Genomic DNA, 13,056 nt, shown 5'->3' on the forward strand with positions numbered 1-13,056 from the left:
AGAAATATACAGGGTTTTGTTCCACATTAAGCAAGAATATATTTACATATTTCTTGTCTGTCTCATTTTTTTCAGTTTTACAAAGGCTAGTAGTTCTTAATATTAATGACAAAATATCATTTTGAGGATGAATGATACTACTTCATTGAGTAATAATAGAAAGATGATGGACCAAGAATCTTGTTCTTTGTTTTTTGATCAATGATGGTCCAGTCGAGGCTCGCCCATGCCCAATCCTGATGGGCCTTCGATTTTCTCTTTATCTTAGCTCTATAATCCACCCGTCTTTCCCTGTCCCTAGCCTGAAGGTATGTTTCTCATTTCCCAGATGTCAAAACACAAAGAACTAATAAACATCTTTTTTCGAGAAATAGCTTTTACTCTCCAACCAACACTGGAACACACTTTTCAAGAAAATACTTTCCATAAAAATGGAAATCAGTATCAGGTAAACAATACTGGGGCATGCTACTCAAATACGTCGAAAGGTCTTATCTCAATAAGGCTACGAAACTATAACCATGGAGAGACGGATAGAGCAATTCTAAAAACAATAACATGTATCATTATATACACACAAGGGAACATTATACACAAATCACCAGTAAGAACAACAACAACACAGCTTTGTTTGCAGCTACTGACCCACCATCCCAGAGAGATGGGATGAGTTGAGTTGGAATAGTTCTGCACCTAACTCTATCACAGACTATTTACAACAGAACCATAAATTATATTGCCCCTTGAAGATGCACAAGAGCAAACTTCAGTTTCAGGGGTCCTTTTTACCTATACTGTTCTCTGACAATTGGTGGCTTCAATTAGAGAGGATCAACCCCTCTCGTTTTCCTATCGTTGAGTAGATTCTTTAACTTACCCATCTGAACATCATTTTATCCCCCAAAATCACAGTATAGATAGAATCGTCTTATGTGCTTTGGCCCCTCATGTCTTAGTAGAGTTCTTGCCCCTACCTCCTCCTTTGCCCTTGCTGCTACCAGTTGCGTTCTTTGAGCTGGGTGCCTTACTACAAGCACCTTGGGAATCCACATCAGCAAGACCATTCTCCAGTGCTCTAACCAGATTTTCAAAGTAGTTTCGGGTGACACTGTTGCAATTTGAAAAAAAACAGAGCTGTCATTTAAATGTTAAAATATCAATATGAACTATCAAGCGCAAAACCATCGCATCTCTTCCACATATTTGAGAGGTCGACTGGCAGCTTAGGCAACAATTATCCCGTGACATTTACGATGTAAAATCCTAGATCGTGTTTGGTACTCCAATTTATACTAATCTGTGAACATACAGGCTGTCCTCTTTTTTTCCATGGAAGCGGAGGTGTTGTTCGCATGAACGAGGCAGCAGTTAGGGGGGTGAGTGTGGGGACCACATACAAAAAGTGTTTTCTGGTCAATTGAGGGTTTAAATGCAAACCCAAATTAGAGGACAATTTTAGTGAAAAAATCACGAAAACAAAAAAGAAATTAAATTTATGCATAACTCAAGATAAATAAATTTCAACATGAACAATTATATAAACAAAGGAGTTTAAAGATTATTGTTTAGTGATATGCAATCTTCTAAACATTTAAGTAAAAAGTGTGAAACCAGAACTCCTGGATTAATTGGCTCTTAGCTGAAGAAACGTCCACACTTTATGCTTCTAGGAAACAGTGTAAGAAAAATTACCTTGTTAAACCAGCGAGCTTTGTACGGAAATCATTGAAATCCTTGGACGGTCCTGTAGCATTAAGATAAGTTTGGAGTTCCTTTTCAGCACATTGATGAAGTCTTTCTAAACCAGCCTCTGCCTCACCTGTACAGATAAAAATTTGCATACAGAAAAGTAACAGAAGCATGAGACAAGTTTACTGAAGATGATCAAAGAACAAGGTACACAGATGATGAGAACTGTAAATACCTTGTACGTACTCAAAAAATTGTCTTTTCGCTTTCTCATGTTCCGGTAGGTAGTATCCATATGCATAAGTCCATTTTAACACTCTCCTACATTCAACTATCTGCAAATTGTATAGTGGAACATACTTATAAAGAATATCTTATGGGATGGCTATAAAAGGAAAGAAGAGATAAATCTGGCAAAGAGGATCAGTCCCCCCAAGTAGGTGCACATTCACAAATTACTCATTTCCAGAGAAATCCTACTTCTAGGGAAATAGCTATCCAAAACTGCATTCAAACATGAAGCCTCTACGGTTGGAAAATTTGTTGCATAATACAGATGAACACAGTAACTGTCTTCCGGTCTTCATCTGATTGGCAACCTCATGTGGGAACTCACATGGGCGGTGGGGGCGGGGGGGGGGATTTATTCAAAAGGGACTAATTCCGTATTTTGGTTTGATGTATGTTGCAGGAACTTAATAATTAAAGACAAATCTCCAAACCCCAATGCATAGTGCCAAGACTTATCCTTGAACGACACCCCCCACAACCCCGAAAACTCCTCTTCCTTCACTATCATTGATAAGAAGGCCAGAGTAACTGAAGTTCATAGAAACTTCGGATATCGAGTGTCCTCAACATAGTTTAGCCCCTCTGGGATGTAAGAGATATATCTTCCACCATCCCTGTAGTGTATGAAACAAATGTATACATTTCGATAGGAAACCAATTCAAAACTGGGAATGAGATGAGGCTGATGATTTCCTACAAAAGATCCAGCCATATGTAGTACATAGAGGGCAACAAGTTGATGTGGAATAGGCCAACCATGAACTGATTCCTCGGTGTAGCCATAATATTATAACTGCTTGATCGTTGGAGAAATGCCATTTAACTAATGTTTCATATAATGTATATGTGAAGAAGATTGCAGTGTTCACCTGTTGCCAGGAATCTATAATGAATTTCAATTGTGACTCAGGTTGGGACTGTTTTTCACTAAGCTTTTCAAGCTGCAGAATAAACCAGAAACTACATTAAACACATTTGAAGACATATCAAAAGGAAAAAAACATAAGTTATGCCTGGCGAGATAACATAAGAGCAAAGAAAACAACTCATTTCCAGTAAGCAAATTCTTCAGCACCAACTTTTTTCATAAAGAGCATTTACTCTTATTTTGTCATTTCTTTAGCCTGTGTATACTCTTAAGGGTGGCAATTGGGTGGGTAGGGTAAAATTTGGGCGGGCCATAATGGGTCAAGACCCAACCCAACCCAACCCAAATCTGCTTGGGATAAAACGGGTGAGGTAATGGGTCATACAACAGGTCAAGACCCAACCCAAAACAATTTTTACCATGTCTAATTGTTTTATTTGTTCTTTTAAAATATTTTAGTACCTAATAAGCCCCCAAGGCCTAGCTCAAGTGGCAAAAGGTGGAGGATTTGTGGCTTAGGTCGCAGGTTCAAGCCCCACACCATGCAAAGCGAAGCCCGGTATTTAAGTGGAGAAGGGTAGAGGGGCGGGCCCATTATCCACCGAGTTTAGAAGGCTGTGATTGGTCCAAAGTGCGGGTCACAGACGGATTTCTCGATTATCAAAAAAAAATTTTAGTACCTAATAAAATTATTTTTTTTATTTCTTATGGCTATATATAACATATCAAATTAAAAACAAAAGTTTTTTAAAAATGTTTTGACAAGATTTCTCATAAGCCAATTTGGGTTACATATCAACCCAATTTTTAATGGGTTGAAATGGGTTGAGCTAATAAGTGGCCGGGTCAATAACCTGCCCAAAATTAAATGGGTTGTGCAGGTTGGGATTATTTTGTCACCCCTAGTATACTCTGTGGAGCAAAATCACAACCAGGCATAAAGTAAATTATTACATAAACCAAGGAGTAAAATTGCAATATATACAACCCTACAGCAAGCCAACATTTACCAAAACAAAAACACACACATTTGAAAATATTCTTGAACAAAATTACAACTGCACCCTAGTTTCAAGTACAACAACATACCCAGTATAGTCCCACAAAACTGAAAAAAAGTACCATAGTACAAAGAATAATTGCCGTCTGTAAGCAAGCACCTATTATACTTACATGAACAGTTTGCATTTGATGCAGATCTGCCATGGCTTTTTGCCTCGACTGCCATCAGGAAAACAAGGAATGTAAGCTTTACAAAAAGTGAGTGCGAAATTTCAGTTTTCACAAATTAACACATGTTTCACAATTCCCAAGAAGTATACAAAGTCAAACGGAACTTTCAATTTCACAATTTAATGCACGTTTTACCATTTCCAAGATGTGTATAATCTGTTTCTAGAAAACAGTAGAAGATCATTTGTACTCATTTCCATCCTCTAAATGTTGAAAGAATGAAACTACATATTTACCTAATAAAAAAATAGTAAAAGAGAGAGCTCACAAGAGATACAAATCAATGGCATCAATCAGTAATCTCATTTTCTTTTTAAGGCATCAATTATCAACAATTCAAAAAGGGAAATGTAAATAAGCATATTCAATTCCAGTATCTACAAAGAGGAGAAGTGGAAAGAAGCAGCAAACAGGGTAACATATGACATAACCCAACTCTTCTGCTCACACTCCATAACGCTTCTACCCAATATTTGTGCAGCTTCAATAAGTACAGACAAGACAAGCTCAAAGGAAACGAGATAGAGAGAGTATCCATACCGATTGATTGGTTGCCCAACGTTCATAGTAATGTGTGTATCTTTCCAGAGAGTTTTTAGCCATCTCCCTCCTCCTCTCAGATTCATCATACTATATGCAACAATGTATACATAAGCATATAGGACATCAAATCAATTGCATTCATGATCAATAGTTACAATCCAAATTCAAAGATCAAGATGAAAAAGAATAAAATGCAAACCAATTATGGGAAAACTGGAAAACTCACCACGCCCTCTTGCTTTGCTGACTCATAGCGATTACACGCATAAAATCCACCAGTCCTTTCACCATGGTCTGACCATGCACCAAGACATAACCTATGAGATATCAAATAACACTATGAATAAGGACCTTTTGGTAACCACATGAAATACTTCAAAATGAGTATATTCAGTATCTTCTACTTAAGCTTGTATACCAAAAAACAAAGTAAGTCCCTGAACCAGTGAATGCCCTAGAAATATCCTTGACGAAATAATGCCCATGTTCATTGATAAATGTATTTCTTTTCCTTTGGGTCCCACATAAACAGTGCATAGAAGGTAGTGAACTTCAAGAATAAGCAGTCTAATGTACAGAAATAGATATAGGTGCAAAAGTCTTACCAGCAAAACTCAAATTTACATGGTGGCGTACAAGTCATGTGCATACACCCTTGGTTCTTCTCAATTGGTCTCTTGCACTTTGGACAGGGCTTGGAATTAGCCAAGATCCTGAGATCACCCGAAAGGAAAAAGTTAGATGTGAACGAACTTATTTTTATTTGGGATCCAACAAGTGTAAGATCTCAACCTATTAACCAAAAACTAGTTCAATCCATACTGGATTGAAATAACAAGAAACAACAACAACAACAACATACCCAGTGAAATAACAAGAAACACCAAACAAAAATGATACAGATGAGTATCAAACATTATGCTACTTGACAAAACCTTATGACCATTATAAAGTGTTGCAGACATAAAATAAATAACCTAACTAAAAATCATTCATGGAACACTAACAGAGATATGAAAAACAAAATAAAACCGGACGATAAGCATTAAGATGAATACTTACCAATTCATGTTCTCCGACTCAGCACTGTTTTTCAAAATCCACTTGGACACAGTATCACAATCTACGGGCCGATGAGCCTCTTCTGTACACTGAACGAAATAACAGTACAATAAGAAAACGACACTTTCATGAACTAAAAAATGAAGTTAATACAAAAGTGAAAAGAAATCTCACATTCCAACAAAAACTAAAGGAACAACAGCAAGTAACATCATAGCTTCCACTTCCAAGATCATATTCTATTGCAGAATCACAACCTGGAGCAGGACACCATTTTGTCTACAGAAAACAAGAAAACAAACGTATCACACCTGCTAGCAAATAAGGCAAATAATAAAGGTACAATAAAGAGAGACGAAAGAACCCTTGCAACAAACAAAGCTCGTGTCAATAAAATGTGATATACAATAACCATTTCAAGTTGATAATTTAAGTACTCCAACATAAAAAAGATCCAGACAAGTCAGCAGAGACGGCAGCAAATACTTTTCTTTCATTAGTTAATTTCTAAATGTGAAAGGATATCCCTTATAGCATACATCATTAATAAAAAGGTTATGCAAAAAACCAGTAGTTTTTTCTTGAAGATCAACCAATCATCTATACTAGATGGCAGCTTAACAGCACAGGTTATGTACAAACATTCGTTTTTCTTGAATATCCCGTAGGAAATGAAGAAAAATGCAAAAGAAAGAAGGGAAGAAAAGGTTAAAAGAAAGAGAGAGAGAGAACAGGAAAAACGGAAATTTTTAAATGTGAGATAAAAGACCAAGAGACTTGTAGTTTGTGTAGAGTTACTTATCACAAAAAAATGCTAAAGGACCAAAATACTGAACTTTAAAGCTATTCTTGTGTCTAAAATCATAAATAATGGCATCCCCATTCCAATCCTTATGCAGGTCCTTTACTAGATTCACCTCACTTCTGCTGTACTCTGTTCCGCCATGTATATGTTTTTACAGATTTATAAAAGACGCACAGGAAAGAAAATCTCAGGCCCACGGATACATATGATACAGAAGAATATGTGATGAATTCATATGCAGCAAAATGTTACTTCTTCAACAGTTCGATCAAACAATCATGGGTAGCATAATCAATCTAAACTGTACAAGTCCTCAATAACATCAAACTGACAGCACTTGGCACCAACCTTTCTACTGTCCTCAATATAGGATCTAAGAAGGTAGCGATAGTACTTCTCCTTATCTTCACCAGATGTCAATTTATCAATCATATCTTGACCAATGGCAACATCGCATGATGGGTCAGGACATTGCAGCGTCAAGCATCCAGGGCCATCATTGATGGATGTGGTAATGTAAGCTGCCAGAACAAAAACAAAAACCATTAGACAAGAAAATAAAAGGCATGGCAGGTAAAAGACAACCAAAATTCTGCAGTAAAAATTTATACTGAATAAGATACTGACGGAGAGTTCTCCCTTCATGATGCTGCACAAGAAGTCTCATTGGTTACCATTTAAGCATCAGTATTCATAAAACAGTAACAAGGGTCTAGGATTTGCACGTCCAAATGGATTACACTTCCCTCTTCTTTTTTTTTTTTTTTTTTAAATTGATGGATTGCAGTTTCCAATAGAGAAGGATTTGTACNTAAAAGGCATGGCAGGTAAAAGACAACCAAAATTCTTCAGTAAAAATTTATACTGAATAAGATACTGACGGAGAGTTCTCCCTTCATGATGCTGCACAAGAAGTCTCATTGGTTACCATTTAAGCATCAGTATTCATAAAACAGTAACAAGGATCTAGGATTTGCACGTCCAAATGGATTACACTTCCCTCTTCTTTTTCTTTTTTTTTTTCTTTTTTTTTTTTTTTTTTAATTTTTAAATTGATGGATTGCACTTTCCAATAGAGAAGGATTTGTACCCTAAATAAACTGAACACAAATATTGGATAATATACGTCGGAGAATATCAAATTAGACACTTCTTTCAAGTTCAGAGTAAAGCAGAACTATATATGTGGCCAAAGCTCCAAGAAGAAACAAACCTTTCCAGCAAGTACTACAAAAAGGATGACCACACCCAACAGATGTTATGTCATCAGGAAGGAAGTTCTCAAAGCAAATCCCACACACCACCTGCCGAGAATGTAAATAGATTCAGGCCACCAGAGAGAGACAGCAGCACAAATAAATGTTATAATGGCTAAGAAGTGAATCAGTTCCTGGTAACAAAGTAGAGAACTTACATCTATAACTCTTGAAAGAGAGACAGCAGGCTTCTCCAACAAGCCGGCAGACTTGCGCACTCTTTCTTCATCAGCAAACCACTCCTCATGCACCTTGTTCACACTCCTACAATCATCATTGTTTATTAGTCTTTTAGAAACAAGTCAAACAGAAGGAAAACCAAGTCTGTCATAACTCATATACAAGTAGAAAGCACAAGAACATAATGTGATAGCATTGCACGATTCACATTTCCAAAGATGCTCATCAAGTGAAAGCTACAGACGAAAAATATGTCAATCCAAGTAATAGCACCCAGCAGCTATCAGAATAACTATTAACTCCTATGGTTGAAAGGGGGAAAAGATCACGTTACCAGTTATAACGTCGAAGTAATATACAGGCAGCTTCTCTTGATATGGAGAGAAGAGTAGAAATTGTCATCATATCCTCCTCCTGTCGCTGACGTATATCTTCTTCTTTCAAGACAGTATAATTTTTCTGCAAATTGCAAAGGCATTGTGTAAATCTAAAACCGAATAGGATTTAATGACAAAGAAAAATCTGAAATCAAAAGGCATTGAATGAACAGTTAAAATGGGAATTCTCACAGAGAGGATCTAAATTAAGAGACTACTTGTATCGCATCAAAGTGTTAACTAGCAGAGAAAATCAACTCTAGCTCAACAGAAGCCCCTTTGTAGCACATTGAAGTTATCTCTAGCTAAGAACATAGCTGTCTCACAAAACAAGCAAGTAAAGAACACTAACACAGCAATTCACTAATCATTATGATTCGGACAAACTGTTCACTTCAGCTATAACCCTATAAATCATATGTTAACATCCTTAAAAAGTTTTCACATTGCCCCAGAATACAGTTACATATCAGGACTCATCAAATTCACAACCCCATCAATCAAGATCATCTCTTTTTCACCGTGTCTTTCCACAGTTTAGACAAGAAAGGTTGGTGACTTTGTTAAGTCACACCCGCAATTATTCTATCCTTAAATAGAAGGGATGCAAAAAGGCAACCAAATCAAAATCAAAATCAGAAGACCCCAATTCCAATGAAACACTCACCTGAATTACACAGCTCTACATGTTTCTGAAGGTTACAACTTACCATAAATACTCATAAACAGTAAAACTATGCTATCCCTATATGCACCTATATGCAATGGATACCAAAAAGGCATAGTCTTTATAGTGAAATTCACTTCAAATTCACACCCAAATCAAAATCAAATACCCCAATTCCAATAAACCATCCAACTGAATTGTACAACAGTTTCTGAAGGTTACAACTTACAAAAAGTAGAATGAAGCAGACCAAAGATAACAGGGATGTACATAGAGTATTCACCTCCAACTAATTCAAGATCAAGACATGGTAGTAGTAGTAGTAGTAGTTGAGTACAATCAGAAGAGTACCTGGGTACGACTAACAGCTTGTTCATCGGAATCATCGGTTTCATTACCCATGAAATCATAATCAGCAACATCAGCGTCACTATCTGCCGCTTCGCCGCCATAACCATCACCGTCACTGTAGAAATCCTCATCTACCGACTCCATATCATTAGCATCGTGCATATCATCTTCTGAATCCATCAAGTAGAGATTATCAAACACCAAAACTACAGCTGAAAAATTGTTGCTTGAAACCCTAAAGGCTAAATAAAACGAATTAGCACAACTTGTAGAAGTAAAATTGGGGAAAGAAGAAAAAAAAAAGGTAGGTTGTTGATTATGATGGAAAGTGGGCAAAAGAGAAAGAATATGAAATTGATTTTATTTATTTTTTGTATATATATATATATATATATATATATATATAATATATAATGTCTTTCAAAGGGAATTAGTGGTTTTAGATTTTAAGAGAGTTTAGGAAGTTTGGTGGGGATGTGTTTAGTAATTCAAAAAGAGGTAAAAAAGGGTTTATATAGCAATTCAAATTAGGATTATTATGGAAAAAATAAATTCTGAGGTTTAAAAATTGTTATATTATTTTTTTTAATATAGTGTATATTATAAATTGAAGAAATTATTCGAGATAAATGTTTATATAGCAATTCAAATTATGATTATTATAGAGGAACAAATTGTAAGGTTTAAGAAGTGTTATATTGATTTATTTACGTATTTAAATTTAAATTCTTGATGTATGAATTTTCTTGAGTAAAGCATTAAGGTTTGTAAGTTTTAAATTAAGATTTGTTTTTTTGTTTTTAGGAGTCGTAGTAATTTTTTGTATTTTTTTGTCCTTTTTATTCTGTTATTATCTGATATTTCTTGCACTTTAATTGTCATATTATTTTGATATCGTAGTTCTATTTAGAATGTTTTATTATGCTTTTACTTGTGTTTATTCTTTTTTTTTAATTATTTTATATTATTTTTCCTTGAGACAAGAATATATTGAAAATAATTGTTCCCTTCATATTTTATTTTGTGAGACTACATTAATATGTTAATGNCATAAAATGAGACGGAGGAAGTAATATACATTGGGCCCGCGCTGGCGCGGGAACCTAATAACTAGTATATATATAAGTCTTGATGTGCTTTACTCCTCTCCTAAGTTGGTTTAGTAATTTTGTGTTTCTAATAAGGGACATGTTATGTCTTTTTTCTAGTAAAACTCTACTCTCTCTTTTTTTCAGCTACTTTACATATTATTTTCTCCGCAAAGAAATTACCTATATTTGTTTTTAGTTATTTTTACTTGGTATGTTTAATTAAATCTCTAAGAAGGAGATGATGAATATCATTTTTGTTCCATTTGAATTTTACAATTATATTCGAGATGATTATTGAAGGTATTTAATTTTTATATTTAGTATTTGCTCATCATTTTTGACAGAGATTGATCACTAATTTCACATGTTTATTATTATGTACTCTATATAGAGAGAGGCTTTGGGGACTTGTTTTGTTGGGTACAAATTATTTTAAGACTAATTATTCTAAGATTTTGTTATTCCGTTATAAACTTGAGATAAAAATAACACTACAATTACGAAAAAACTAATCTTAAAAAAGTTATCATGCATTTCATTCTCAGTCAAACATGAGATAAGTTATCACTTGAAATTTCTAACCGTTATACTTTGTACCTAACTACGGTGCAAAATTGAATACCATCTAATTTTATTGAAGTCAAAAGGGATAAGGCACAAGTACCCCCTCGGCTATGACCGAAATTTCAGAGACACATCTTAACTAAACTAAGATCCTATTACCCCCTTAACTCTTTTTTTATATATAATTTTGTACACCTTTTGTCTTACGTGGCACACTCCGTGACTCACACAATTAAGGCGCGAGGAAGATATTTGGATACCATGTAAGCCAAAAAGGTGTACAAAATTACAAAAAAAATAAAATTTAAGGGGGTAATAAGACATTAGTTTAGTTAAGGCTGTCTCTAGGATTTCAATCATAATTTGGGGTGTACTCGTACCTTTTCCCAAGTCAAAATACACATGAATGGATTTGATGATATTTTATAGATGACACATAATTCACTTATAAACTTTAATATGACTTGATAAATATGTCATATAATTTTTTAGCGTGAATGTGAATTGTCAATCTCTTGACACATTTATTTATCCATGAAGTTTCTCTTATCTATACTTTCATTATTTGACATGATTTATCTTATATTTTTTTCTCAATTTAAATTCGATCACAATTATTCTTCACCGACCTATTTCAAATTATTGTTCAATTCATTATCCGCACAATCTTAGAATTATGAAGAATATATTTATCCTTTTTGGTATTTATGCATATTGGTGACATGTCGGAGTTAATGGGCGATAGAATATTTGATCTAGTCACTAAAAAATGCAAGGATCAAATACTTACATCAAAGGGCCTTGTAATTGCTAAAACGAGTATTATTCGTGTCACCCCACAAAAAGTTTTTGAACTTTACTTTATAGTTGTCTTATTTATTGACTTTGTTGGTACAAAGGGGAAAGAAATGAGGAATTTCACTTTAAAAAGGAAAAATGTAGTTCCAAACAAAAGATCGAGGGGCAAGCTTTCCAGTGTCAAGTTTCAAGGACTTGTGTCCATCAGAAGCTTATCTTTTACTTCAATAGTAGATATCAGGTCTTTCACATGTTAGTTCACAAATTTCTTTTCAATATTATAATCTTCTTTTTTTATGTAAAAAATTAGAAGCTACACACAAGTTCTCATTAGATCTCGATTGTTCTTAATAACTATATCGATTCATTTAAGTCTTTGGGTAGCACCAGTAGATCTTCAACAAGGTGAAGCAGTCCAAATGTTGCACCCTCGATGGTGAATGTTCAGTAGCTGAAAGCATTACTTATATACAATTTTTTTTCCAACTCTTCGAACATAATAAGAGGTGAGTTGAATTTTGTTGTGATCAATTTTATTTTTTTTTTGAAAAAAAATCATATCACCACATTAAAATAGGATAATAAAGTAATGATAAGAGAAAATGTACCATACTCCAGTACTAAAAGACATGGTTGTTTAATGAATAGATGAATTTTTAGACTGAATTCTTAAAGTAAAAAAGGATTGACTCTCATCTGAATTTTACAATACAACATACGCAGAAGGTTGGAACTAATGGGGCTCAAACCTTGACAGAACGGTGTCCGTTTGACCTAACTTTTAAAATAAGCTTATTTTGATAAAAATATTTTTGAAAAATATTTTTTTTTCTAAAAAAAAAACATTTGGTAAGAATCGATAGGTGCTCGATCAATGAGTTTTTAAAAAAATTTTTGAACAATAATTTGTATTTGATCACATTTTAAGAAAAAAATTTAAAATGTATTTTTCTTAAAAAAATATATTTCATAAAGGCATTTTTAGATAAAAACTATTTTTAGTCTTGAAAAATAACTTTTGCTATTTCCTAAAAATACTTTTTTGTTTCTAAAAATTTTGCCAAAACACCATAATATTAATGTTTATAAATAAAGCACTTTTCTAGAAAAAATTAAGCCCTCGGTCGAACATGCTATACAAATTTATTTGCCAATTTTTGAATTGACACGCCTATTAAGAAAATAATTATTGACATAGTGAGTTTAACATTTTATCTCTATTAATTATGAAGTGGATGAATTGAAAACCTTAAGTTTTCAAGAAGTCTTACATTTTTCGAA

At 34.2% G+C, this 13,056-nt stretch overlaps 2 protein-coding genes across 3 annotated transcripts in view; both read right to left on the bottom strand.

Moving 5' to 3' along the window:
• The window catches only part of LOC125872539 (uncharacterized protein At3g49140), a 163,737-nt gene that overhangs the window by 134,472 nt on the left and 16,209 nt on the right, over positions 1 to 13,056 (bottom strand). The gene's annotated exons all lie outside the window — the stretch shown is intronic.
• On the bottom strand, positions 537 to 9,649 carry LOC125872535 (probable E3 ubiquitin-protein ligase ARI7). 2 transcript variants are annotated; one of them, XM_049553268.1, is made up of 15 exons: positions 9,328 to 9,649; positions 8,262 to 8,391; positions 7,906 to 8,011; positions 7,705 to 7,795; positions 6,840 to 7,012; positions 5,861 to 5,965; positions 5,687 to 5,775; positions 5,230 to 5,337; positions 4,851 to 4,941; positions 4,622 to 4,711; positions 4,022 to 4,069; positions 2,850 to 2,921; positions 1,925 to 2,024; positions 1,693 to 1,819; positions 537 to 1,108 (listed from the first exon to the last, which is right to left on the bottom strand). In XM_049553268.1, the coding sequence occupies exons 1-15, from the start codon at positions 9,500 to 9,502 to the stop codon at positions 946 to 948; spliced, it is 1,668 nt and encodes a 555-aa protein (XP_049409225.1). In that variant the 5' UTR covers positions 9,503 to 9,649; the 3' UTR covers positions 537 to 945. The 2 variants fall into 2 exon arrangements, with proteins under 2 accessions (XP_049409225.1, XP_049409224.1); XM_049553267.1 differs by having other exon boundaries at positions 8,262 to 8,386; positions 9,323 to 9,647.

Source organism: Solanum stenotomum, chromosome 8 (assembly GCF_019186545.1).
Source record: "Solanum stenotomum isolate F172 chromosome 8, ASM1918654v1, whole genome shotgun sequence".
Classification (NCBI taxonomy): Eukaryota; Viridiplantae; Streptophyta; class Magnoliopsida; order Solanales; family Solanaceae; genus Solanum; species Solanum stenotomum.

Bases quoted from the DNA above. Each gene is read 5' to 3' on its own strand.
- LOC125872535 (XM_049553268.1), bottom strand. From the start codon at position 9,502: ATGGATTCAGAAGATGATATGCACGATGCTAATGATATGGAGTCGGTA. The intron at 8,012-8,261 runs GTAACGTGATCT...TGATGATTGTAG, and splicing joins TTACTTCGACGTTATAACTG to GAGTGTGAACAAGGTGCATG. The intron at 1,109-1,692 runs GTAATTTTTCTT...AAATTGCAACAG, and splicing joins AAGCTCGCTGGTTTAACAAG to TGTCACCCGAAACTACTTTG.